Source organism: Galeopterus variegatus, unplaced genomic scaffold, assembly GCF_000696425.1.
Source record: "Galeopterus variegatus unplaced genomic scaffold, G_variegatus-3.0.2 Scaffold5505, whole genome shotgun sequence".
Taxonomy (NCBI): domain Eukaryota; kingdom Metazoa; phylum Chordata; class Mammalia; order Dermoptera; family Cynocephalidae; genus Galeopterus; species Galeopterus variegatus.
In genome coordinates, this window is record NW_007731616.1 from 44 (window position 1) to 26,902 (window position 26,859).

General features: G+C 34.0%; 1 protein-coding gene across 4 annotated transcripts in view; it reads left to right on the forward strand.

The window, feature by feature from the left end:
* The first annotated feature begins 7,182 nt into the window (after nt 1-7,182).
* The window catches only part of MKL2 (MKL/myocardin-like 2), a 124,786-nt gene continuing 105,109 nt past the window's right edge, over nt 7,183-26,859 (forward strand). For 2 of the 4 annotated variants that reach the window (XM_008589537.1, XM_008589541.1), the window contains exon 1: nt 9,629-9,850. In XM_008589537.1, coding sequence (XP_008587759.1) covers nt 9,697-9,850 — 154 coding nt within the window. In that variant the 5' untranslated portion in view covers nt 9,629-9,696. Of the gene's footprint in view, nt 7,240-9,613; nt 9,851-26,859 lie in introns of those variants that run through there. The other 2 variants (XM_008589542.1, XM_008589540.1) reach the window with 2 other exon arrangements.

Sequence of the window (26,859 nt, forward strand, 5' to 3'; positions counted from 1 at the left end):
GGCATGTGGATTCTGTCTCAGTAAACAAAAAAGAATACCTTATCTACAAACATAATATAACTACTAAAATTTTCAAAGCTGATTAAAATTGCTATTTTACATATCAGAGTATAATGCTGAAAAGAAATCAAATGCTTGGAAGGACTTTGGTAAAATCAGATAGATGGTCTTATATTTAACTAATGGTATTAGAAATTTATTTATAGTTCTGCTACCTACTAGAGTGCTCTTGTAAAACTCTGAAGATTGACTCTTATTTGGTGTATACTCTGAGCTGTTATTTCAGAGTATAATATTAACACATTTTGCAGGAAGTTAAACAGCAGTGAAATAATATCTCAGTAGTGATTTGTATTAACAGACTCCAGAAAACTTAAGAAGACCCAAGTTTCCAGTTTGAGATGCCCTTGTCATCAACATAAATCTTTGAAATGCTTTGTGGTAGGACCTCTCCTATTTATCCTCCACTTGATCAGCTCACTGAATTACCAACCTTCTCTGTTCTTTGTCCCAGGACATACCAAATGGTTATGACCAGGAGGTGGTACTAGAGTCTGGTGATGCGTTTCTGTTCTCACTAATTGAGTTGTGCTAACCAAAAGTCAGCTGTGTTTGTTCCTAAATCTGTTTATGCTGCTATTGGTAGTTTAACTAAATAATATGTAAACTGATGAACTATAGGTGCCAAAATTTTAAATGTTTGGAAACACAAAGCTATGTTGCTTAAATAATAATATTGAGTCAGGTGTGGGTGAGAAAATTTAAAAAAAATTTTTTTTTTTAAATTGGGTTAAAAATTGTAAAAACCTTGGTGCATTCTTTACTAAAAATTCTTTTCAATTTTTGTTCCACTTTAAAGAAACAAACTGGAAATCATAGATAGTGGTGGTTTATGCCAGAGAGCCAGCACATCTACAAGGAGACAAGAGAAGGCCTTGATCCTATATCAAAAGGCTGGCAAACGAATTGACATTTATGCGCTCTAAGTTAAAAGAAACTTTTAAGGTTTCTGTGTATCATTTTTAATGACTGTTCTTTTAAACTGAATTTTTCATTTTACCAACTAACTGGCATGGTTGCCTCAGACAAGAGAGTTTCTCATTCTGGCTAATTAAGTACAAGTTAGGGGATGCATGGCCCGAGTACGGTTGCCTAACTAGGCATGAAATTAAACTTCGGGTTTTTTCATGTATTTTAAACTTAAATTCTATTGATACCTACCTAATATCAAGAAGAGTAAAAAGCTAGAAGACAAAAAGAAGTTTCTCTTTCTGATTCCCTTTCTTTCGCTCTCTTTTTTTCTCTTCCCCTCTTCCTTTGTTTCCTTGAACCTTCTTCCTTTTCTTCCTGCCTCAGAGAACTTGGGAATAGGAGTACAATATATTTTTTATCTGTTAAAAAAAATTTGTTTAATCAGTTTATAAATATTTACTTCTTAGCATTTAAATCAAATGCTAATTACGGTTCAACAAAATTAGAGGGTTTTTTTTAACCCAACGTTTGCTATATACGGAAATCATCACAGCTTAAAATTAATCCTTTAATCAATTCTTATTCTCTGAGAATTATTCATTATGAATAAACTTGGAAAATGCAGTTGTTGAAACTAAAAACTTGGGTTTGGGCCACTTTACTTGGAGAACAAATAACATTTTCTAATTCTTTGTCTTTTTATTTAGTAAATTAAAAGCCACATGTGTTTTAAAGTTTTGCTAATTCAAATTTTTAATTGTAGATAGGTCATAATGAATATTTCAGAAACACTGTTTACTTAGGTATTGGTTACAATACTTATTAAGAATGCATCATACTGGAGGATGTTAAAACACGCAGTTTGCTCCATGTTATGTTCATTTGAAACTTATTCATTCATTAAACAAGTTAAAAAGAAATCATCACATTGCCATTCTTAGAACTATTAACAGTCACTTCTAGCATAGAAGGACTGTTATATAACTTTTTCTATACAGTGTATTGGATTTGGTATATTTATAGTCCATTTTTGCCACGTAATTAATGGCTACATGTAAAAATCCAACTGCGACAAATAAAAACCCTGCTTAGAAGTAGTTTATTTGAAAGAATTATAACCTAGTGTCAAAAAGATGTCCTGTTTATATGTAGTACATCTACCACTGCAGATTTCATTTTCTTCCTGTCCGTAGTTTAATTTTACTCACACTTTTAGCATTTTGCTAAAATGGAACAGTAAGAGGAGAGTGTTTGCTTCATCTGCCATGAAACTCCTATTAATCACTAATGTGTCATAACTACCTGTTTGACAAGGTCTTGACCTCCTTGAGAAAAGAGGTTATGATTAATTCATCATTAGAACCCCAGGGCCCAGCATAGTGCTTAATAGTGTGGGTCTTCGATATGTATGTTAAAGATGTGTGCGAATGAATCTTTGTGTGAGTGGATCTTTTCCAAACTTCATCTCCCTCTTCCCTGCCACCTCCCCCACAACATCCATCTCTCCCAGTTCTTGGCTCTTTGCATTTTGGCACATACATGTTGTATTATCATGTAAGGAATACGGGCCTTAAAGTTGGAAACCTGGCTTAGATGCTAGTGTCTCAAGTTTGTTTAATCTTTCCAAGCTGTGGTTTTCTTATCTATAAAATGAGAATAATGATACCCATAGAGAGGTCTTCAGGGCGAAATTAGGGAAAGCCCAAATAGACTTAATGCCAAGCTGAGTAAAAATGCAGTAAATATTCTTTCCTTTTCTTCTTTACAGTTGTCATTCCTATTTTTTAAGTTAAGAAATTGGATCCCTACGAGGTTAAGTGATTTGCTTGAAATCAAATACTGTAACTACCTCTCCAGCCACACCCTTTTTTTTTCAGAGCTCCCGCCTTGGCGGGCCTGTAGTTTCTCAAAGTGAACACTCCTTATCTGCCCCTTACTTCTCATCTTTATTTGATGTGATGATACTACCAGCCTTTCCAACTGTCCAAATCTGGAAACCTCAGCCACCCTCCAGAGCTCCCGCCTTGGCGGGCCTGTAGTTTCTCAAAGTGAACACTCCTTATCTGCCCCTTACTTCTCATCTTTGTTTGATGTGATGATACTACCAGCCTTTCCAACTGTCCAAATCTGGAAACCTCAGCCACCCTCAATTCTTTAATTTCCTTTACCTTTCAAATGGGCCAGTCCTCAAGCCTTGAATTGTTGCCTTGAGTTTATTCCCTTTTTTGCATTTTTACTGTCTTTGTTCCTCAGCATTTCAGCACACAACTTTATCAGTAACTGTTCTCTTCCAAAGTTATCTTTCTAAAATACAAATCTGATCATATCACTTTTTAGAGTCCACATTCTTTCACAGTTGTGCTTTCCTTTACCACACCAGTCTTATCAATGTCATGCCATCTGTACATTGGCCCCATCAAACTGTAGCCATTAGGTGATTATGTCTGTCTGTGCCCCTCTCCTTTTACTGATGAGAAAAACTCTGTGCCAGGCAAATTCTTACTCATCCTTGAAGACTTTGCTAACTTTCCCTCATACAATTAGACATTTAATACTTTAGGTTACTATAGCACTTTTTATCTGCCTATATTCTATTTTTTATATATACTGTCATACTTTGCTTCTGACCTCTTTTCCCATTCATGGGGTAAATGATTTATCCTATCTGTAAAATAAGGGGTTCCACTAGATCAGTGATTCTCAACCCTGGCTACACATTAGAATCTCTCTATCCCAGACAAATTGTAGCAGAATCTTTGGAGATTCTCTCCCCCCACCAGGATTCTCATTATAAATCTCCCCAAATGATCATTATATTGTGAAGAGAGTTGAAAATCATTTGTACTAGACATTGGTTCTAAGATACCCTTCAGCTAAAATATACCATTATTCTATGAATTTATACAATTTTTAAAAAATATAACAGCATTAAATTAATTGTGTCAGGAATTAAATTAGAAAAACTAGGGGAATGAAAACACTTTTCATGATAACTCATAATGAAAATTATAACTCTTATAATGAAAGTTGTATGTCCTAGTAGTGAAATAATATTTATATAGAAACATGTAAGTTTAGAACTCTGATTGTCTGCTTCTGTCCTAATTGTTAAGACTGAACATGGACAGATTGGATGAAGTTTTCCTTTCTGCTATTCTTTTTATTCTCCAAATATTAGATAGGGAGGTGAATTTTATTCATATAAAATGTAGACAGATTTGATAATTTATTCTTTTATTTTTTTTTTTCCTTTTTGTCTTTTTTCGTGACTGGCTACGGATCGCAACCCTCAGTGTCGCTCCCATACCAGACCGGGACTGGCAACGGGATCGCAACCCTCGGTGTCGCGCCCGCACCTCGCTCAGCCAGTGAGCGGCCGGTCTGTATGGGGGATCCGAACCCTCAGCGGGAGCGCCACCGCGCTTCCCAAGCGGTGCACTACAGCAGTGCGCCACCGGGCCGGCCCGATAATTTATTCTTGATGTCCTTAAGAAATCTTGTTTAGAAGAGAATAATACAGAAATAGCAGTATATTATACAGAAAATATTTTCATATAGATGGTTGACATGGTTTTGTTCTTATACTACTAAATAAATTTTGAACTTTAACATCAAATAGTTGACAAATTGCCATCAGAGGCTTTGGGGGAAGAACAGATAACATAAAATAACTCAGGGTTGACATCATTAATTTACCTAATCCAGTGACACAAAATTCTGTTTCCCAAAAGTCATTTGACCCTAAATTTTCAACTTGTTTGCTCATAGGACTTAATAGTAAATACTTTTCTAATTTAGAGAATTATTTTGTGTTTGGTTAACTTTGTCTTTGAACTTCTTGATCCAAGTCTGCTGTTTTATTGTGTTTGAATTTAGAAATTTATTTTCACTGGATCTTAGCCAGGTGTTTTCCTAATATTTGTAATTCAGGGGAGCTCTGAAGTGCTGGGGCAACAGTTTTGTTGTTGCTAAAACATTTTTGTGGAGTGTATTTTGTTCTACCTGTCTGCATTTGACCAGTTATATATTAAATTTCTGAAGTTTGATACCAATATCCTTTGAGCTCCTTTAATTGTTTAGCATATCTTATATATAGCAGTGATTACATACCATTTTATTTACTAGTATTTCATGTAACCTTATAGGCATAAGGTTGAGAAGAAAGAGGATTGGCTTTGAACTTACACTCAGTTCAAAACAGATGTTAGCACTGATTTGGGGACCACCCTAGCCCACTAGCCCAACATTGTTTTTTTTTTTTTTTAATGCTATCATATTTTGTCAGGTTTGCCTTTATTTATAAGGATATTTTAACATTTATTTATACATATTTATGGGGTACAGTGTGTTGTTTCAATACATGCATATACTGTACATTGATTCACTTAGAATAGATAGCATAGCTTTGTACCCATTAATCCACCACTTTCCCTCCTCTCCCAACCTCCTGCTCTCCCAGCCTCTGGTAACTTTTTTCTCTACTCCCTACTTCTACAAGAACCACTGTTTTCTTTTAAGGCTCCACATACAAGTGAGATCATGTGGAATTTGTCTTTCTTTTTTTTTTTAATTAATTTATTTATTAATATTATTTTTTTTTATTTTCTAAGATGTTGCAGAACAGTTGGGGGGAAGGGGAGAGGAAAAGAGGGAAGGAAATAAGGTGGGAGGAGCAGGAAGAGGGAAATGATTGAGGCCTGTGGTACCTCCCTCATTCTGGCAGGGGAGACCAGGAGGCTTCCAGTGGTGGCTTGGTTGTTGATGGGCTGGATGCAGATATCAGGGGGTGTGGCAGCCCAGCATCTTTTTAAATATAAGATCATTATTCTTGGTGTTTTGACTCCATTCAGGAAAAAAGAATGAGTGAATGAATAAATGAAATAATGCCTCTAGTCTATTTTCTGTACTTTTTTTCTGTATCTGGCATACCATCTGACAGTGAAGTGGTTTGGTTTTTGAGTGCAGAAGCCACATCCCACATCAGTCTTACTAGTATTATGCTGTGCTTTTACTAAATGGTAGGTAAATATTGGATTTGTTTCATTGCGGAATGCAGTTATGTTATTGGGATTTGTAAGGTATTTAGTCCCTATTCCTTCATTCTGTCAGTTCTAGACAAATTAATATTTTATCACAGTTTGTCCAGTTAAAGCTAACTTATTGTTTTATTTTCATAACTAAATTATGACCCAGTGAAACAATCCACTCTAATGCCATTTATTTAACATTTCAATTAGCAACTACTGGACAGTATGTTTGATGTTGGATTATATTTTTCAAAGAAAATTAACAAGTAGTTAGGTAGGATTTTAAGATGACAGCTTGCAAAATTTCAGAATAGATTTAGTCTGTACTCCATGAAAAATGTTCATGAATGTTAAATTATAATTTTTTTAAAACTTATTCTTTTCCCTTTGCTACATTTTGTAAAGATTTCCTTAGCTTATAATTTTCTTAATTTGGAGGGATGTGTAGGAGTTGAAGGTGAGCATAATGTCAAGTCATAATAGGTTCAAAAAAAATTAGTATGAAGAATAGATAATACTGCATGAAAATATTTTAAAATCTATCCCTAAAGAATCTCCCAAATTGTTAGCAGTAATGTTTAGAGTTTGTACATCTTGCCATTATAAGGACATTTTTATGGTGCTTGTATCTTAGAATTAATTTGGTGTGAACAGCCTTTATTTTGTATGAATAAATAATTTGAAACGAAAATTTGTAGTTCTGAAAATGCCTACAAGTCTTATTTTAATATTCCTTATTGAAATAATTAATTTTATAGGCAAATCAACCTACCTAACATATTTTTTGAAGTCTACTTTATTTGATATTAATATAGACATTACAGCCTTCTTGGGCTTTCTATTTGCATGACGTGTTTTCTCTCCGTTTACTTCTACCCTGTTTGTGTCTTCATATTTAAAGTATGTCACATTATAAGGATACATTTTTAGACTTTTAATATTCATTCTGTCAATTTCTCTTTTCATTGGAATATGTAGTCTATTTATATTTAATGTAATTATTGATAAGGTTGGATTTAGGTCTACTATTTTACTATTTGCTTTTTATCCCTTCTCTTTTTCGTTTCTCTGTTCTCCTTCTTTTTTTCAACCCTTGGCGCGGTGTTGTCTGCACCACGCTCAGCCAGTGAGCGCACCGGCCATCCCTATATAGGATCCAAACCTGTGGCCTCGGTGCTCCCAGTGCCGCGCTCTCCCGAGTGAGCTACAGGGCCGGCCCTTATTCTTCTCCTCCTTTTGGGTGGGTTCACTGAGTATTTTTACAAAGCCATTTTAATTTCCCTATTGATGTTTTAGCTAAAGCTATTAGTATTTTTTTAATGGTTAATTTAAGTATTATAGTATACAACCTTAACTTCTCAGTCTACTTAAAGTTATAGTACTTCCTTACAATATATAGCAATGTAAAAACTTTGAATACATTTACTCTTCTCTTATCCTTTATGCTATAGTTGTCCTGTATTATAAACCACATGACAAGGTGTTATAATTTTTGCTTTAAATGTTAATATTAGAGAAATTAAGAAGAAAAACTAGTTTTTGGTACTTACATTCATGTTTACCATTTCTGATGCTTTTCATTCCTAAGATTAAAGTTTCCATCCATTATTGCTTCCTTTCAGCTTGAATAAGTTCTTTTAGCATTTCTTGTACTGTGTGTCTTCTGGTGACAATTTTGCCTTCATTATTAAAGGCTATTTTGAGTGGATGTGGAATTCTGGTTGAGACATTGGATTTTGTTAGGTTTCCTCTTAAGAATGTTGGGTTTTTTTCAGCAGACAGTTAACTATGCTGAACTCACTTTTGTAAACACTCTCTTTCCTGTAGTGCACAGCCCCTGAAATCTCAGTTCAGTTCTTCTTGCCTCAGCTGGGCTGCATGGAGTCTGCCTTGCACATACGTAGGTTAGGGATCAGCTAGAGACTTGGGGTAGAGTTTATACAAAAATTTAGGAGACTCCTTTTTTTGTGGCTCACTTCTTTTTGGCAGCTAAATAAAGAGTGAAGAAATAATTCATGTATATGTGGTCAACTGACTTTCAACAAAGGCAATTTAGTAAAGAAAGATAATCTTTTCAACAAATGGTATTGGAACAGTCAGAAGAAAAAAAAGAAACACATCTCACTACATATACAAAAATTAACTCAAAATGGACCATAGACTTTTAAATGTATAGCATAAAACTATATTTAGAAGAAAACATAGACGACGATATTTGTGACCTTGGGCTAATCAAAGATTTATTAGCTACAATAATAAAAACATGATTCATAAAAGAAAAAATTGGATTTTGTCAAATTAAAAACATCTCCTCTTTTCAAAACACTATTAAGAGCATAAAAAGCCCTAGACAGGGAGAAAATATTTGCAAATCACGTATCTGATAAAGCACTTGTGTGCAGAGTATATAAAGAACTCTTGAAATACAATAAGAAAATAAACCACCTAATTTAAAAAATGAACAAAAGATTTGATCAGATACTTAGCCAAAGAAGATAAAGGGATGGCAAATAAGCACATTAAAAGATGATCAACATCATTAGTTATTAGGAAAATGCAAATTAAAATTGCAGTGATACCACTACATGCCCATTAAAGTGGCTGAAATGAAATGGATTGACCATGTAAAGTGCTGGCAAGAATGTGGAACAAGTGGAATTCTCATATCCTGCTGATAAGAATGCAAAGTGGTATAACCACTTTGGAAAACAGTTCATTAGTTTCTTAAAAATTTAAACATACACTTGCTATGTGATCTAGCTGTTCTACTCCTAAGTATTTACCCAAGAGAAATGAAAGCATCAATCTATATAAATAATTGTATAGGAGTTTTCATAGCATCTTTATTTGAAATATTCAAAAACCAGAAACAACCCAAATGTCCATCAATAGATAAATGCATGAACAAACTGTGCTGTGGAATGCTACTAAATAAGCAAGCAACAGTTTCATCAAATGTGTTATTACTGGGTAACATGGACCACCATCCTTCTGGATTCCTTGAGCAGTTTTCCTGCATCCACTGTTGAACCCCTAAGCCAATGTCACATATTTAGGATTTTGTTGCATCTTTGGTACTTCTGTTACCAATTTCTCTATCAGTCAGAATGGATCAGTTTATGCTGTGGTAATAAACAACTGCACATCTCAGTGACTTAAAGATTTGTTTCTTTGTCATGAACTATATGTTCTTTGCAGGTTAGCTGAAAGTTCTGTTGCATGTTGTTCTCACACTCAGACTGATGAAGAGTCATTATTAGAAACATTGCAGCTTGCTGTGAATATTGACTAATTTAAAGTTGCTTGATATGTAGAAGTTAAGATGGATTTTCAAGCATGCATTAAAATCTTTGAATAATGACAGCAGTAGCCATAACTTTCTTTAATCCATTCTACAAAAAATTATGCAAATTATCTTTAAACTTTTATTTACCTTATAAGTGCTTTTTTAGATGGGAAGTATATTATTCCTATGTGTTGGACAATGAATCTGAGGACCAGAGAGAGTAATGAATTGGTAATGGTCATCTAGCAGCAAAACTGGACTAGAACCCAGGGTTCCCATTTTAATATTTTTGTGCAAATTGGAGAAAAATAAATGTGTTATCTATTTACACATTCTTTATTTTGGCAGTCTTTTCAACAGGCCACATTTAAGAAGTGTCTCGTACTCTTTGTTGCCAGTGGTTGGAACACAATGGATCACAAAGGGGCAGTCGACACTGAGGATGAATTGGGACCTTTAGCCCATCTTGCTCCAAGTCCTCAAAGTGAAGCCGTGGCTCATGAATTCCAGGAACTCTCCCTGCAGTCCAGTCAGCACTTACCTCCTCTGAACGAAAGGAAAAATGGTGAGTTTTTCAGCATGTGCAGTGAGAACTTTGATTCAAAGATTTACCCTCTTTGCAAGCCCAGATTTATTTCTCTTTTTTTGTCAGTTACATTCAAGCAGTCTGTCACGAAGGAGAACCTCATAGAGGTACTGGATGGTCTTGAGTAACAGGCAGAATATCACTTTCCATTCAATCTTTTCATTATTGCCTCATTAAGTATGTTTGCTAGCAACATTACCTTTGGAAATAAGCTTTAGATTTCAACCATTTTAGGACAAACAGAAGATTCATGCTGGAATCGCCTTGGAAAGTAGCTTGCTTCCTTTGCTGATGCCAGAGAAATAGATTGAGGATATGACTACGTTCTCTTCTCACTTTTCCCATCTCCAGTGTGTTGCACCTTAATTGTAGAAGTGGCAAAATATAAGCTATCTCAGTGATCACTAAGAAGACAAGAACTACTTGAGTATATTTTTTTATATTAATGGGTATAGGATATCACCATATTCTGAGTCTTTGGCTGGCTCATTCTTATATAAAAATGAGTATTTTCTATTCATTCCTTATCTGTTCAGGAAATTTCCATTGATCGCAGAGGCAACTTGAGTATATTTTTTTATATTAATGGGTATAGGATATCACCATATTCTGAGTCTTTGGCTGGCTCATTCTTATATTAAAATGAGTATTTTCTATTCATTCCTTATCTGTTCAGGAAATTTCCATTGATCGCAGAGGCATCCCAGAGTCACCAGAAAATACAATACTTGTAGTTTTTAACATGAATGGAGATAGATGATATACACTTACTTTTAAAACTAACAAAGTAATGTAAAAATTTACAAACACACTAACCATACATATTAAAAAGGCAGAATTAAGAATTTCTACTGGATTTACCACACTTTCCACAGTTGCAATGAATCTTACATTCACAAATATATTTTTTAAATTTCAGTTTTAAAAGCCAGAAGAAATAAAACCATTTCCCTGCAGAATGCTTCCTTATGTACCTTGTTACTTACTTTTTTAAGTTTTGAGAATTTCCCAATCCTTCTCATTATTGGCCTTATCTTATTTGGGAAAATGGATAAAAAAAACATGTACTACTATTCTTAGTTTTTTAGTACATGTCTTTGGGTGTACTTGTTCTCCCTTCAAATAAGGTATGTTTTGCTTTGTATCTGAATCTTGTTGTTAGGCACAACCTTTGATCATTTTGATTGGTTTAAAGCAGGTGCTGTCAAAGCTTTCAGGCGGCTTTGACTGGTAATGACTTTCAAAACTTCCATCAGTTAGGAGCCTGCTTTACCTTAGACAGTGGCTGAGAGAATATAACCACATTTACTGAAACATGATTAAATGTGATCAAATTTACAAATTTATGGTACACTTGGACCAGTAGAATGTCCACATTACCCTAAAATAAAATAAGAGTATAATTGGTATAAAATCGGAATCTACAGTTGCTCACAAAAATGGTCCTCTGTAGCAGGGGAGGGAAGTGTGTGGAGAAAGTTTATACTTTATGGTCATTTACTTGGTACAGCTCACCACATTCTCTTGCAAAAGTTACTACATGTATATCTGAATATAAGGTATGCCCAAATATAGAGTAGTCATTCCTTTAAAAAATTTTAAAGAAGTAAACATTTTAATTTATTAATTTAGTTATACTTTATGAAGCAGTGCAAGAATGTAGAAGGATTGCATTATCTACTCTCATAGTTCATAAACCATCCTGCTCAAACACTATACAAGAATCTTTGTGATTGGTGTTTATATCAGTAGGACCCCATCCATCATTTATCTGGTACCAATTTCCAGGACATATCTTCATTTGTCTCTTTTGTTTTAAAAACAATAGTTTTTCAATATATGCATCACCTGACACTGAAAATTTTATGTCTGTGTCACAAGTAACATTCACAAAACAGCAGGACTGTTTTCTTAAAAAATTGTCTTATATATTCATAATCTCTACAGCATAATCATTTATGTTTGATTTGTCATTGGTTAGAACATTTTATGGGGGTATAGTTTCTGTTTTATAATTTAGCCCCTTTTTTTAGTAGATAATATATTCAAATGATTTAGAATGTTATGGGTAGATAGTGAGAAGTAGGTCACCCTCCCAATCTCGTCCCTTACCTGCCCAGTTACTTCCCAAAATTAACTACTGTTACTAGTTTTAAAAAGCGGTTATTAGGGCCGGCCCGTGACTCACACGGGAGAGTGTGGTGCTGATAACACCAAGGCCATGGGTTCGGATCCTCTATAGGGATGGCCAGTTAGCTCACTGGCTGAGCGTGGTGCTGACAACCCCAAGCCAAGGGTTGAGATCCCCTTACCAGTCATCTTTTTTTAAAAAAAAAAACAGTTATTAAAAGCTTCCTTGTAACTACATCCAACACTTTCAATTTTAAGGTTATAATCTGGGAATAGTGTATTGATTTTTTTCTTTTTTTTTTTTCTGAATCTCATTAAGATATTTCTATAAACCTAAAACTAGCTTTGAATGAAGTTAGTTTTTAAGGCAATGTGTTTTCCCAAAGAGTACTTTTTTGTTCACTATTAAGTTAATGAGAGAGCATCTCATAATATGAGATACTGCGTGAGGACTCAAACATGAGACAATTCCTCCTTTTCTATTAAATGACTTAAGGAAGTTAGAAATCTTACCTTATATTCAGTCATATACTTTAATTTCAGGCTTATAATATAATAGCTTAGTTTTCGTACATAATCCAAGGTATAAAAGGAATCTGTACAACTGAGAAATCTAGATTTTTGGGGAGATGTTGGTCAGAGGATACAAAATTTCAGTTAGATATGAGGAATAAGTTCAATAGATCTGTTGTACAAGATGGGGACTGTGACTATAGTTTACAACAATGTATTGTATTCTTGAAAATTACTAAGAAAGTCGATTTTAAGTGCTCACCACAAAAAAAGATAAATATGTAATGCATATGTTAATTAGCTCAATTTAGCCGTTCCACAGTGTGTACATATTTCAAAACAACATCTTGTACACAATAAATATAGACAATTTTTATTTGTCAATTAAAACAAATAAAAATGTTAAATAAAAAAATGAAATCTAGGGTTATTTTTTGTTTTGGGCAGCTAGCCAGTACAGGGATCAAACCCTGGACCTAGGTGTTATCAACACCGTGCTCTAACCAACTGAGCTAACTGACTAGCCCCTAAATCTAGGTTTTTGACAGTTATATGAGCAGAGTATATTCACATCAATGTATAAATGAAAGGAGCATAACTTTTTTTCTTTTAATGATTTAGTAAATGTATGTTTATTTTTTTTAGGTCTTCTTAATACTGTATTTAAATTATATCACATACAAAATGTAGCTGTTGGCCTCAAAATTAATCAGTACAAAGAACTGTTTAGATATTATGAAATATTGAATGCTTTTTTTTTTTTTTGGTGATTGTGTTTTACTGTTATCCCTAAGCATTAAAATTTCACTTATTAGGATAATTTTCTTTTCTGTTGGGGAAAAATGGAGATATTTCAATTTTTGAGTAGTATGTAAAAGGATTATATCATCTAATAGTTTATAAATAAACTTTACAAGGAAAGTGAAGTTGACATTTAAGTTATGATTCCATGGAGATATTTCAATTTTTGAGTAGTATGTAAAAGGATTATATAATCTAATAGTTTATAAATAAACTTTACAAGGAAAGTGAAGTTGACATTTAAGTTATGATTCCAGGATCTTCCCTTATTTTTGATTAATATTTATGCTGGTAATGATAGTGGAGTTGCAGGATATTCCCACTTCTGCGGTAAATATGGAAGATGATTAGTCACAATAAGCGAGGGTTTTCCTTTACCACCCTGTATGTGGCTAAAGTAATTCTGTAGCAAGTAGTACCTCAAAAGTAAGGCAACTCTTTAGGCAATTAACTTTTCCCAACAGATGAGCCTTTCATAAAGGAAAACGGATATACCGAAGCACACAAATAATGTACCTTACTAAAACAACACATGTGCAGGGACATTGACCTTCTTTTTGACATTTTATACACACATTAGATTCATCTTCACGTTTCAGTATTAACATTCCTTCAGATGCTCAGAACTGGGAATAAAAGAGAAATCAGTCAAAGGAACAAGTCTTTCAGTACATAAATAGAAAAAGCTCAGGTGCTGTAAGTTGCATAGCTTCTTAAAACTAGGGAGTAACAAAATGGGTAGAAATAACATCACTGATGGAGCTACAGCTCTTTGCCTGTGCCTATACTCTAAGGGTACTCTGAGGGAGAAGCTGTTCATTTGTTCATTCATGAGGTCATTTGCAAGAATAATAAGCTGTCAGGCAGAGCAACTCTAGAGGGTGCTGGTTGGTGAATTTAAGCTTTTAAGTCATTGCTTGTATTATTATAGAGTAAGCAGAGAAGTTAATATAGATTTACATTTTTAAAAGCTGTTTGGCATTTTAATACTTTTTGGTACATCTTGAGTCTAGGTGTTTTTAAGGTGAGGATCAATCATGTTACCAGGGCCACAGATACACCACAGGCCAGCTATCAGTAGTATCGAGTAGGTGTAAAATCAGTATCTGCCTCCTTCCTTTTCCTATATAAAAAGACTTTTTGAAGCTGTATTTGCTGTGAAATAGGATGTTTTAGGCCTCAGTAAAGAGGAGAGACTTACTTTTTCTTATTTTAAACTTTGGTATTACTATTTACTATACTTGTTATGGTTTTGAGCTTATGGTCCCCTCTTATAATTTTTTTCTAAGAGTTCGTATCCGTTAAATTTACACTGAACACTTTTACACCATCTCTTGTTCTGTTCCTGAATGATGACTTACCAGAGAAAATAATTTATTCAAAAGTTTGTTGCACACAAGGGAACACAAGATAGTTCTTTGCGGTGGATTCAATACATGTATTAATATATTTGCAAACAGTCAGATGAACTTTGCCTAGCCGTGGATCTAAGCCAAAGAAAACTGCTTGCCTTGCACATAGAAAATAAGTGGCATATGTTCACATTTGGTCTTTTCTTTGGGTTTTACTTTGAAAACCTGTCCCCACTCCTCCTTAACCTGTTAGGCTTACTGTCAGTTTGGGTGTTTGGAAACACAAAGGTGATAAGCGTCAGTCCTAGGCAAAACTGTGTTCCTTAAACTGTACATGAGCTGGTATAGCTGAATGGAGATTGGTGAGGGAAAGAGAGGAAATTTCTGTTTTTCTCTGGAACAGACAGCCAGACAGAAAATTCTCATAGTGTCATAAATGGGAAGGAAATAAATAGATGCTAAATAGTTAACACAGAACTATGGGATTCTTGCTTTTCCTTTCTGTAACTGGAGGTAATAGGAATGAATAATTTTCTATAAAATATCTTGTTGACTTTGCTGTCAACATATTTAGGATCTGGAATATTTAATTCTCAAGGACATTAATAAACATTCTGATACATTGAGATAATTTTTTTTCCTGCTTTCACGAACTAGAATACTTAGATTGAGAAGAGAAATACACACTCCTTGAATATCACTTTCCTTAGTCAAGTTTTTAATATTTCTTTAAATTAGGCTTTAGGACTTATACTAACCACAATTATAATATTTAAAAGCAAGCTGCAAACCTTGTGACATTTGCAAATAAAATTTTTCATTGTGGCAGGTCTCATACTCCTATGTTTGTGATAATCTCATAAATTCTGCAAAATGAAAAGGAAAAAGAAACCTTATAAGTGCTTTAAGGGTGAGGTACTCTATTTCATAATGGCCTTTATAAAGTCTCCTATTAAATAGCATGTTTTGTTTCACAATGTAAATAAGCACCTGTAACCCCATCTGCCTTCTTTTTTTCTACTCTGGGTTTCTTATTTAGATAGTTTTGTTGTTACTGGGAATTTAGTCTGCCTTAGTGCCCTGCTAAACACACCCAAGCGGCAGGGTGGGGAGTGGGGAATCTGTGTGAATTGACCTTCTCCCATTTGTAGCTGGCAGTGCATCTGATCTCCTCCTGAGGTAACAGCATCAGAATGCTAACATGAGCACACAGTTAGTGCTGGGGGGTAGATGAAGCTTACGGTTTCACAGGTGTATCCACAAGACCATACACCCTAGTTATGACATTCCTGAAGCCTCATTTTGAGTAATTTATCCAGTCTTTAAATTGTGTCCTATTGTAGAAATGTCCTTGGGATGTCAATAATTAACATATTTATTAAAAGTAAGACTTAAAACATAATAGTAATTAGCAGTCTAACCCAGCAATGAGACCACATTATCTTAAGCTTACAAAAATATTTACCTTAAATTTTTACTTTTCTACACGTATTAGAGTCATAGAAGTACGTTATTTCTTATATAGATTATTTGAGATAATTTTCATAAAATAGAGTCTACCATATGGTTTATATTAGACATTGGACCGGTGAATAAACTGAAACTAATTTTTTAAGAAACCACTTTTTCTGCCCCTCAGTAAGCAATTATACAATATAATGTATATAATATAAATGATTAGTTAGTAAATATTACTCAACTGTAACCTCCTAGCTTCTTAGACCTTTCAAGTTTACTTAGGATTGAATAGGTAGTTTATAATCAGTTCTTCTGCAGGGCTGAGAACCTTAGTAATATTAAGCTCGGGTTCTTTTTATTTATGTCTGTTGCCTAACCCAACTACAAAGACCTCTTCTAGCTAAAAAGGGAAGAGAAAAGATAGAAATCAGGTACATGTTCTCTACCATACCTCTGACAGATCCTGATAAACAAAAGTGATTTCATGATTATTTTTCTTCCTTTGTTATTAGCTTATATTTTAAGACATCAGTAATAAAGTACTGTTGTGACAGAAAGTAAGACAAATATGTTAGAATAACAAATGTTGCAATTTTTTCTTTGGTTTGTAATTAATAATCACCCAGACTAATTAGCAAATATACCCAATGTTTTTCTGACTCCATTTAAATTAATTCATACTGTTGGCTCTCCTACCCTCACCTGCTGCCCTCACTATTATTAACAGGAAGTGTAGTCTTTTGGGAGTCAGGACACCAGTCTTCTCTGCTGACTCCATCTGTGAGCATGGGTAAGTCTAAGAAACTCTGTGTCACAATATGCCCATTGTAATATCTGTATGGTAGCTTCTAGCCCATGTGTCTTTCTCTGGCTGCCCTTCCTCATTACATCATGTGTTCTTATATCTCATTATCACTTTTGCCTTGTGCTATTCATTGGGCAGCAGAAACAGGAAGAATGGAAGATAACTTCCATCTCAGTTAACCGATGGAATTTTCCATAGATACAAACTAGTCATGTTGCTGTTTAATATGTTACTCATGGATGTATTATTAAACATACAGGCCAGTTCTCTCAATTAGTCAGACTTTCTCCCTATATTTAAAAGGAAGGAAACATTTAATTTATGTCATTCTCAAAAATAATGTATCTAATTTAGAATATGCAGTATCTTCCTATTCATGGTTTTTGGCAGGTATGTGTTAACATTTTTAGGCCGGCTGGTTAGCTCAGTTGGTTAGAGCACAGCATTATAACACTAAGGTCATGGGTTCGGATCCCTGTACTGGCCTGCCACCAAAAGCAAAACAAAATACAACATTTTTATAGTAGCATCAGACTATCAGGTAAAAGACACTATTTCAGCTTTTTCTGAAGCCCAAATTATTTATGTTCTTTTCTGGTCATTTATGTTGTTGTTTTCATTAAGGAAATGCTAATAGGTGGGTATCTAAATTTTTGATATATGGCCTGTTTAATAAAAATATAACAAGAAAAGCAAAAAGTCTGATTCACAACTTGCCTTTGGTTCTTGTAGGCTAACTTTAAAACTGACAAGTGTTAGAATTGGTCAGCACTGCAGATTAGAGATTCATAGCTACAAAATAGAAGACCCTCTTTGACAGAAGCCTTGATCCTGACATAGAGTTAAGAGGAATACTGATTTTAAAAAAAAATGAAGAAATGTTGATTGGACTGCTTGATCAAATCACCATCATGTATTATATAAAAGTTTGCCATATCAGAATACTCAGCTCTCCCAAAATATTTAAAAATTTGCATTTTAAGGATGGAAATGAGGGTGCTTAAAATTTTTTTGTTGTAAGCACACATTTATTGAATGATCATCATTGTGTCTCTTGCCCTAAAATAATTCCTAGATTTTAAGCGTCTAGTACAATATTGGCAATTCAAAGTGTAGTATATTCTCATAAAATTGTTGGATACATAGATCTTTAAAAGTAATTCCCTTGACTATATACAAAAAATTAATGTAGAGATGATTCTTACAGATAACTGACAGGAAGAAGAACCTAGTTTTAAAGAAAGAGCTGTAGAATCAAGCCTAGCTAGAACTCGCTCCATTGCACTAGATGTGTGACTAGTGTCAGGCCACTCCAAGCCTGTGTCTCATCTATGAATAGGAATAAATGGTAGATGGACCTCATATGTTTTTGGAAGGATTAAATGAAATAAAGCATTTAAAGTGACTGAAACATACATGGCACCTCTTACTTAACATCTTAAGCACTCAGTACATGTCACAGTTACCCAGCATTGCATGCTTGATGTAAAAATATGATGAAGAAGGCAACAGGTACAGTGGTTAAGAGCACCAACTCTGGAGCTACCCTGTCAGAGTCTAGATCCTGGCTACACCATTACTAGCAATGTGAATTTGGACAGATTAATTATCCTTCCTTTGCCTTAATTTCCTCATCTGCAAAATAGGGATCAGTCTAGTACTTGCTTTGTAGGATTGCTATGAGGATTAGATAAATTAATATGAGTCAAGAATTTAGAACAGTGTGGGCACATAGCACTTTATTTGTTATTAGAGTGATATTTTGAGAATGCACTATTTTAATTCATACTAAATAAATATAGTTTTTCAGGGTTTCCACCATTGTGTTTTATAACTTAGTGTTTCTATCAATAGTCTCAGTAATTTTTGCCCCAGTTTTCCACAAATATTTCTTTTTAAAGAAATCAAAATGAAATGCAGTTTCTTAGTGTCTCACCATGTACCTTCATAACATTTGAAGAGTAATTTATCTGATGAGCGCCGAGAGGGCAAATGCAGTAGGCACTGATTTCCCATGAAGTTTGTCTCTCGTGGGTACTGCCAGTTCCCACAATCCTAGCATTCCCTGGGCATCAGTCAGTGTCTACAAGGAAGGATTTTCAAATATTAAAGCATGTGAAAAGACAAACAGGCCAAAACTCAGAGCTCTCTAGGGACTGTGACCTCTAAAACAGACTCCATTCTGACATTTTCACAGGCCACTTGAAGGAATTCCAGCAGGGTCATTCCATTTGGTAAACTCCTAAACAAACCCTCTGTCATTGAGGACTGATTTATAGATTTTTCTCCTTCTTATGTACTTGTTCTGAAGAGATTAAGATAGTAGATATGGTTGCTGAGACTCTTTTAAGGGATTTGATATGTATAAGTACTTTACAGAAGACTTCTGGTATTTTGAAGTAATAAAACAGTTACTTATAATGTTTAAAGAGATTTCTTGTTCTGAGTTATCTTCTAAATTCTTTTTCTTTTTTGTTTTGATTCCAGGAAATATACATCATAATCACATCTCTAAATTAAAATGTTTTCATTATCAAACCAATCATTTAACAAAGAAATTGATTAAATTCAGAAATAATCTTTTAAAAAGCAAATATATAAAAATACATACAATGCATATGATTACTTGTTTCACAATGACCTTTGGAACATGTAGAAACAGAAACAGTTCTAGTGTTTTAGAATATTCTTCTATGAAATCTTGGTGTGATGGCAGCTGTTCAGATGATGTTTTAAGGACACTGAAGTGGGTGGATCTATAAGTTGTTTTTCAATTATTCTGGGTCCCCTTAAAAATATTTTGTGTATTATTACTGTTTTAGAATATTCTTCTATGAAATCTTGGTGTGATGGCAGCTGTTCAGATGATGTTTTAAGGACACTGAAGTGGATGGATCTATAAGTTGTTTTTCAATTATTCTGGGTCCCCTTAAAAATATTTTGTGTATTATTATACATTTCTTTTTTTTAAAAAGTATATAGTGCTAAAAATAAATGAAAAGGGCAGAACCCAAGAGATTTGGAGCCTGGACAACTTAAGGAAATGGGTAATTAGGATTTATTTGGTTCATAGTTGGCTTAACTGCTAACAACTTCATGGTTATCCCATCTGAAGTCTGTGAGTAACATGTAAGAAATTCCAGGGGTGAACAGCATTCCACATTAGAAGGGTCAGTTTTGTTGGGGGATTTTATATGGTTTGTTTTCTTCTTTGCATGTTTCCTTTCAATGAGTTAATCTTTTACATGAATGCATTAAATTTTAACTATTAAATAAGTCATAAATAATCAAAAATTTCTTATAATTTCATATCTGATCCTGATGTAGGAGCCAAATATGATTTGAATGAGTTTAAAAATGGGACACAGGCAAGTAAAATGATTTATGATCTCAACCAAGCCTCTTGAAATTAGTAGTAAAAGTAAAACTCATTTTATCATATTCTAATAACCTGTCAGAAACACAGGATGTTTTAGGTCTCCTTAGTAAAAAAAATAATAATAATAAAATTAATAATAATAATAATAATAGAAACGAAAGTGAAATAATAGATTACTTAGTAATTGGTCACAAATAGTTATTGAATGTACTAGAGAATTAATGTGGCTCTTGATTGATGTTTAAAATATAAATAAATAATATATGTTGAAAAGATATGTGTGTGTCTTACTGTTTTTCTCAAGCCAAGAATAACAGTGATATTTAAATAGACATGCTCTTAATGCGAGAAAGTATTACTCTTCTAATATATTTTCTAACAGATTTTTCTGTTACTCTTTCTATATTTCTGTTAGTCTCTTTATTTTTTGAAGGAAATGGAATTTGGTTAAATAATAATTTGCTGATGAAATAATGAAATCTCTGGCTTCATAATTGTATGCTTGCTCATTTATTTGTGCATAGAAGTAGAGTAGCTGATTGACTCCTGAATGCTTTCTGAACCCTCAACAGAAGCAAAATACTACGCCTTCAAAAAGTTGAAGATTTTATTTGGATACCCAAATATTATAAGTTGGAGGATTTTCCAGATAAAGGAATTTAAACTTATACCCATTAGATCAAATTAGGACTAAAGAAATAAGAAGAAATTTAAAGAAATCCAAAAACTTAAGTCTTAAATTATAACTGTCAGGGTCCAGTGGTTTTAGAAAGTATTTTGGTTTTTGTTTTCTTCAACTATTAACACTGAAACTATTTAAAGTATATTCTCTCATGAAAACATATACATTTCTTAAATGACCATGAACGTTTCATGTACCCATGAGTGTGGAATGTTATATAAATATTAGCTAGGTCCAGCTGTTTGATAGATTGTTGAAGTCTTCTATATCCTTACTAATTTCCTACTTACTTTTCTACCAATTACTCAGTTTGAAATGTTGAAAACTCCACTACCATTATGGATTTGTTTATTTCTCTTTAGGTATTGTTTTTGCTTAATGTATTTTGAGGCTTTGTTATATATTCTTGATAAATTGATCCTTTTACACTATTAAATGTCCCTCCATCCATGGTAATGATTCTTTTCCTAAAGTCTACTTTGTTTGATATTAACACAAGTGTACTTCAAAAGATTCATGGAAAAATAGAATTAAAAAATAATATGAATTTTCCACAAGCTTTTCGAAGTACTCTTGTATAGAACCTAAATATGAGGGTACTTCAAAAGGTTCATAGAAAAATAGAATTAAAAGATAATGTGAATCTTTCCACGAACTTTTTGAAGTACTCTCATGTAGCACTTCTAAGTTCCTTATGCTTAGCATTACATGAGATATCTTTTTCCCATGCTTCTTACCTTTAATCTATCTGTATCCTTATATTAAAGTGGGTTTTTTATAAATGGCATAGAGCTGGATCTTTCTTTTTTAAATCTAGTCTGACAATCTCTTTTAATTGCAATATGTAGATCATTTACATTTATGGTAATTATTGATATACCTGGTATATTAGTTATCTAGTACTGGGTAACAAATTACTTCAAACCAGAGAAGCTTAATACAACACACATTTATTATTTCACAGTTTCTGTGGGTCAGGAATTCAGGCATGGCTTAGCTGGGCACCTCTGCCTTAGGGTCTCTTAGGAGCCTGCGGTTAGCGTGACAGCCAGGGCTGGGGTTTCATCTGAATGTTCAACTGGGGAAAGATCTTCTTATATTGTTTTTAGCAAGATTCAGTTCCTTGGGGACTGTTGGACTCTGAGCCTCAGTTCTTTGCTGGCTGTTGGCTGGAGGGCACCCTCAGCTTGCTTTATTAAAGCCAGTGAGAGAGAAATCTGCTAGTAAGACTAAAGTGATAATCTTTTGTAACATTGCCATATTCTGTTGATTAAAAGCAAATTACTCAAGGGGAGAGGATTAAACAAGGCCGTAAATATCAAAAGCAGGGGTTATTGGGGGCTATCTTGGAGACTTACCTACTACAATTGGGTTTAAACCCTTCATCTTTCCATATATTTTGTTTGTCTGATCTGTTCTCTTTCACTTTATTCCTCTTTTCTTGCCTTTTTTAATGTTATTTTAAAAATTATTTTACTATTATTTTTATTCTTGCAATGTCTTATTAGCAAAACCCCTTTTTTTGAAATGTTCACCAATTCTTTCTAATGCAGCTCAAGTGTTCACTGATCGTTTCTAATACTAATCTCATCCATTAAAATGTTTATCATAGATATTATACATTTATCTCTGGAAGTGCCATTTTGTTCTTTTTTTGCATTGACCATTTCTCATTCTATTTATGGTTTACTTTAAATACTTGTACATAGTTATAGTAGCTGTTAACAGTTCCGTTTTTCTCTGTCATTCTGAGTCTGTTTTTATTGACAAATTTTTCTCCCATTAAAGAGTCACATTTTCCTGTTTCTTGGCAAGTTGTCTAGCAATTTTTTATTGAATATAACACTGTGAATGCTACATTGCTGAGTGTCTGGATTTTGTTTTTGTTGTCTTTAAAGAATGTTGGGCTTTTTTAAAAAATGCCATATTATATAATGGAGAATATCAGAGTGCATTGATAGCTCATAATTCTATTAGGATATTGAGGGAATTCTACTTAGACCCGACTAAATGTCAAGTTGGATATTTACCACATCACAGAGTCTCTGTTGATGAGTAGAGCTTTAAAGAAAGATTTATATTGATACGGAATTTTGAGTGGTGTCATAGAAATAAAATAGAATTTTGTTGAGATGATCTGATCACACCACTCAAAACTGTATATCAACATAATGACAGAAGCATAATTTGATCAAAATCTCTGTAGTCTGTACTTCTACTTTGTCCTGGGGCCCAGTGGTTTAAGGTTCCCACCTCGGTTCACAGGGCTATCCCTTGCTGCCCATGGGTGCTGTCTTGTGCCTGTCTCACAGTTGCTATGAGGCCAGAGTGGGATTCAGGAGACTGAGAGCAGGTCAGAGTCTCTAGAGTGGGCTTGGTGAATGAGGCCTCCTGCCAATCCTGACCCCCAAGGTCCAGAAGAACCAACCTAGAGCAGATGGGCAGCTGCATCAAGGAGCTGCCGGGTTTGGTTCTCACTCACATTTGGTCAAAATGACCTGCTGATACTACAGATGGAAGCCAAATAAATAAGACACTACTGAATAAATGAAAAGTAAAAAGACTAATTATGTCTTCCACATATACTTTGTACTTTAGAATATAGCATATTTGGGTTTTTTTCAAATGAGTTTCATATATACAATTCCATTTTGTTGGCCCAAATATTTGAAAACATAATTACTTGAATTAAAGTGTAAAGTGGTTTTAGTGTGCTAATACAGAATAATTCTTTTCCAAAAGAATTTTTATTTTTAGGCTATACACTTGTTAGACTATGAGGACCTTAATCATATAGATTAAATACCTAACGCTTACATTTTGTTAGTTACCCTGTTGTTTTCTCACAAAAACAAACCACTTTTTTCCTCACTCCCTTTGATAATATAACCAGTCAACACATAATTTTTTTAGATCCACCTACAAACAAGGCACAGTGTTAGGTTTTTCTCCGTGTTTCTGCATGTTACCACATTATTCCTCCTTGCCCACACAATAGGCCTGGACCAACTGGTAAAGAGCCAAGTTAAAGGACCAAATTCTAAGTAGGCAAAGGCATTTTACCTATGAGGTAGGCTTTAATTGTTTTCGTTTTATAAGACCTGTAAACTGAGGGTCAGAAGGATTAAATAATGCAGACACACAGCTAGTAAAGAATAAAGTTTTAAAGGTATGGTTGACTCTAAAGGTTATAAAGGTTATGAAGAGTGCTGTTACAATAGGGAAGATTAGTTTTATTTGAAAGAGAGTTAAAATAAATATATTATTGAAATAGACTATTGCTTTTAACTTTTATTTAAATAATTACAAAAGTGATAAATATAACCATATATAAAGCTAAAAAAGAAGTTAAGATTTTATTTGAGCAGAATAGTTCTACTTTAACAGCCTGTTGAAGATTAAGACATTCTGTAGTCAACCATTTACCTCACTGAACCTGTCAGGATTGCCTTCCATTTAAATGTAATCAACATATGTAATGGGTGCTATATAAAGTTTATTCATGTGGTCGTTTATACAAATAAAGAAAAATACATCAACATATTCAGTATTCTCTTCTCATGTCGTATTCCACTTTACACTCTTCTCAGAAAGTGTTGCCATGCTAGGAAGAATTGCTTTAAAGCAAGCGCCTTGGTAGGAACTGTAGTCAATTTTGTGTGTCCATCACAGCCTAGTGCTTTTGAAGGTATTCCACTAAATGAATGAAGAAATTTTAAAAATTTCTCTAGTGGGAGATATCCAGATAATCATTTTGTGTTTTTTTAAACCTTTTTTTTTTTTTTTTCCTTTTTTGTCTTTTTCCGTGTCCGGCAACGGATCGCAACCCTCAGTGTCGCACCCGTACCGGGCCAGGACCAGCAACAGGATCGCAACCCTCGGCGTTGCTCCCGCGCCTCGCTCAGCCAGTGAGCGGGAACCGGTCTGTATGTGGGATCCAAACCCTCGGCGGGAGCGCCGCCGCACTTCCCAAGCGGCGCACTATAGCAGTGCGCCACCGGGCCGGCCCTGTTTTTTTAAACCTTTTAAACAAATATATTTTCAGATTTTGTCAGTAAAATTGAAAGCTAAAAATAGATTGCTCGATTATGGCAATGTATTTCATAATAAAGTATTTGACATTTAAAGACTAAATTAAAAACCCACTTTTACTAGTTCTGTAAGTCAGTTGTATCCTTTCTATGGAAAAATGTAAATGGGCATTTTTTTCTTCTAATTTCCTAAAGTAGAGTAACAGTCTTCACATTTTTTTAACTCCTGGAGTTAGAGCAGTTTATTAACTTCATTTAAGGACTATTTACAAGTAAGTTGCAGGCCTGTCCAAATATGCTAACAGGCATCTTCTAAGAATAAATACATTCTTCTGTATATTATACATATCTTCTGCATGGTTATAACCCTCAAAAATTTTAACATTGGTATAGTAGTAGTGTTTAATATACAGCCCCATATTCATATTTCCTCACTTTCTCTGATAATGTCCTTTATAGTTTTTTTTTTTTAAATCCAGCATCTAATCAGATATCACTCATTGTATTTAGTTGTCATGTGCCTTTAATCTCCCCTAGGGTAGTACAGTTCCCCCACTTTTTTTTTTTTTTTTTTTTTTTTTTTTTTTTTACTCTTTCATAACTTGGCATTTTTGAAGAGTTTGGGCCAATTATTTTGCAGAATGACCCTAATTTTTTATTTGTCTGATTGGGTCCTTGTGATCAATCCAGGTGAGAATTTTTGGTGAGAATATTATGTAGGAGATGTGTCCTCAGTAAATTAATCAGGAGGTACATGACAGTTTGTCCCATTATTGGTGAGATTAAGTTTGATCACTTGGTTAAAGTGGTGTTTTCCTTCTCCTCCAATTTCTCCCGTGTAAATATGCCCTTTCCTTTTTGTAATTAATAGTAATGTGTGGGATAGTACCTTGAGACTATAAGACCATTCTATTTCCCAACTATCTTTCACACATGGTTTGAATGATGATTCCTGCTTAAATTAATTATTACAAAGGTACTTGCAAAATGACGATTTCTAATTCTGACATTCCTTCTATATTTATTAGCTGACATTCTTCTGAAAAAAAAAGAGCCTTCTTTTCTAAAAGGAGTATCACTGTGGACTCATAGATTCTTTATTTTTTAAAGTTAGAAAGGAATTATCCATTATTGTCAGCATTTTTGATGCACAAATTGCTCCAAATTTGACCAATAAGACCCCTTTCAAGGTGGCTTTTGTGTCCTTTTGTCCAATCCCCCTTAATTTTTGAGTACTTTCTAGAATATATTTCAGGATCACATTATACTTTTATTGGCCCAGTTTTGGAGTGAGCTCTTTCTCTAAGGATCTCTGGTTCTTTTTAGTTAGGAATTTTATTTAGAAATCAAGATCTGAGAGCTAGACATGTTCACTGTTAATTGGGTGTTATTGCTTCCAGCCCTTTTCAGTAGACAGATCGAGGAAATTAAAAAAAAAGTCACGAGCTCAGGCCAAAAACAGCCATATAGTCTTGAAGAAGGTGAGCAAAACCAGAGGATTTACATTACTAGATATGAAGTACTATTCTAACACTACAGTACTTTAGATGGATAAACAATCTGACCAGTGGAACAGAATAGAGAGATTGGAAACAGACAATATTCAATCACCTGATTCATTACAAAGGTGACACATGTATAATGGGAAAGGATCATCTTTTTAAATACATGGTTCTGGATTAAATATCCAGTGGAAAGATTTATCTGGAACTCATATAACATACACAAAAATCCAACTGTGAAAGGTAAAATAATAAAGCTTTTAGGGGAAAACATCTCCATGACCTTGGAGTGGACAAAAATTTCTTTTTTTTTTTTTTTTTTTTTTTTTTTTTTT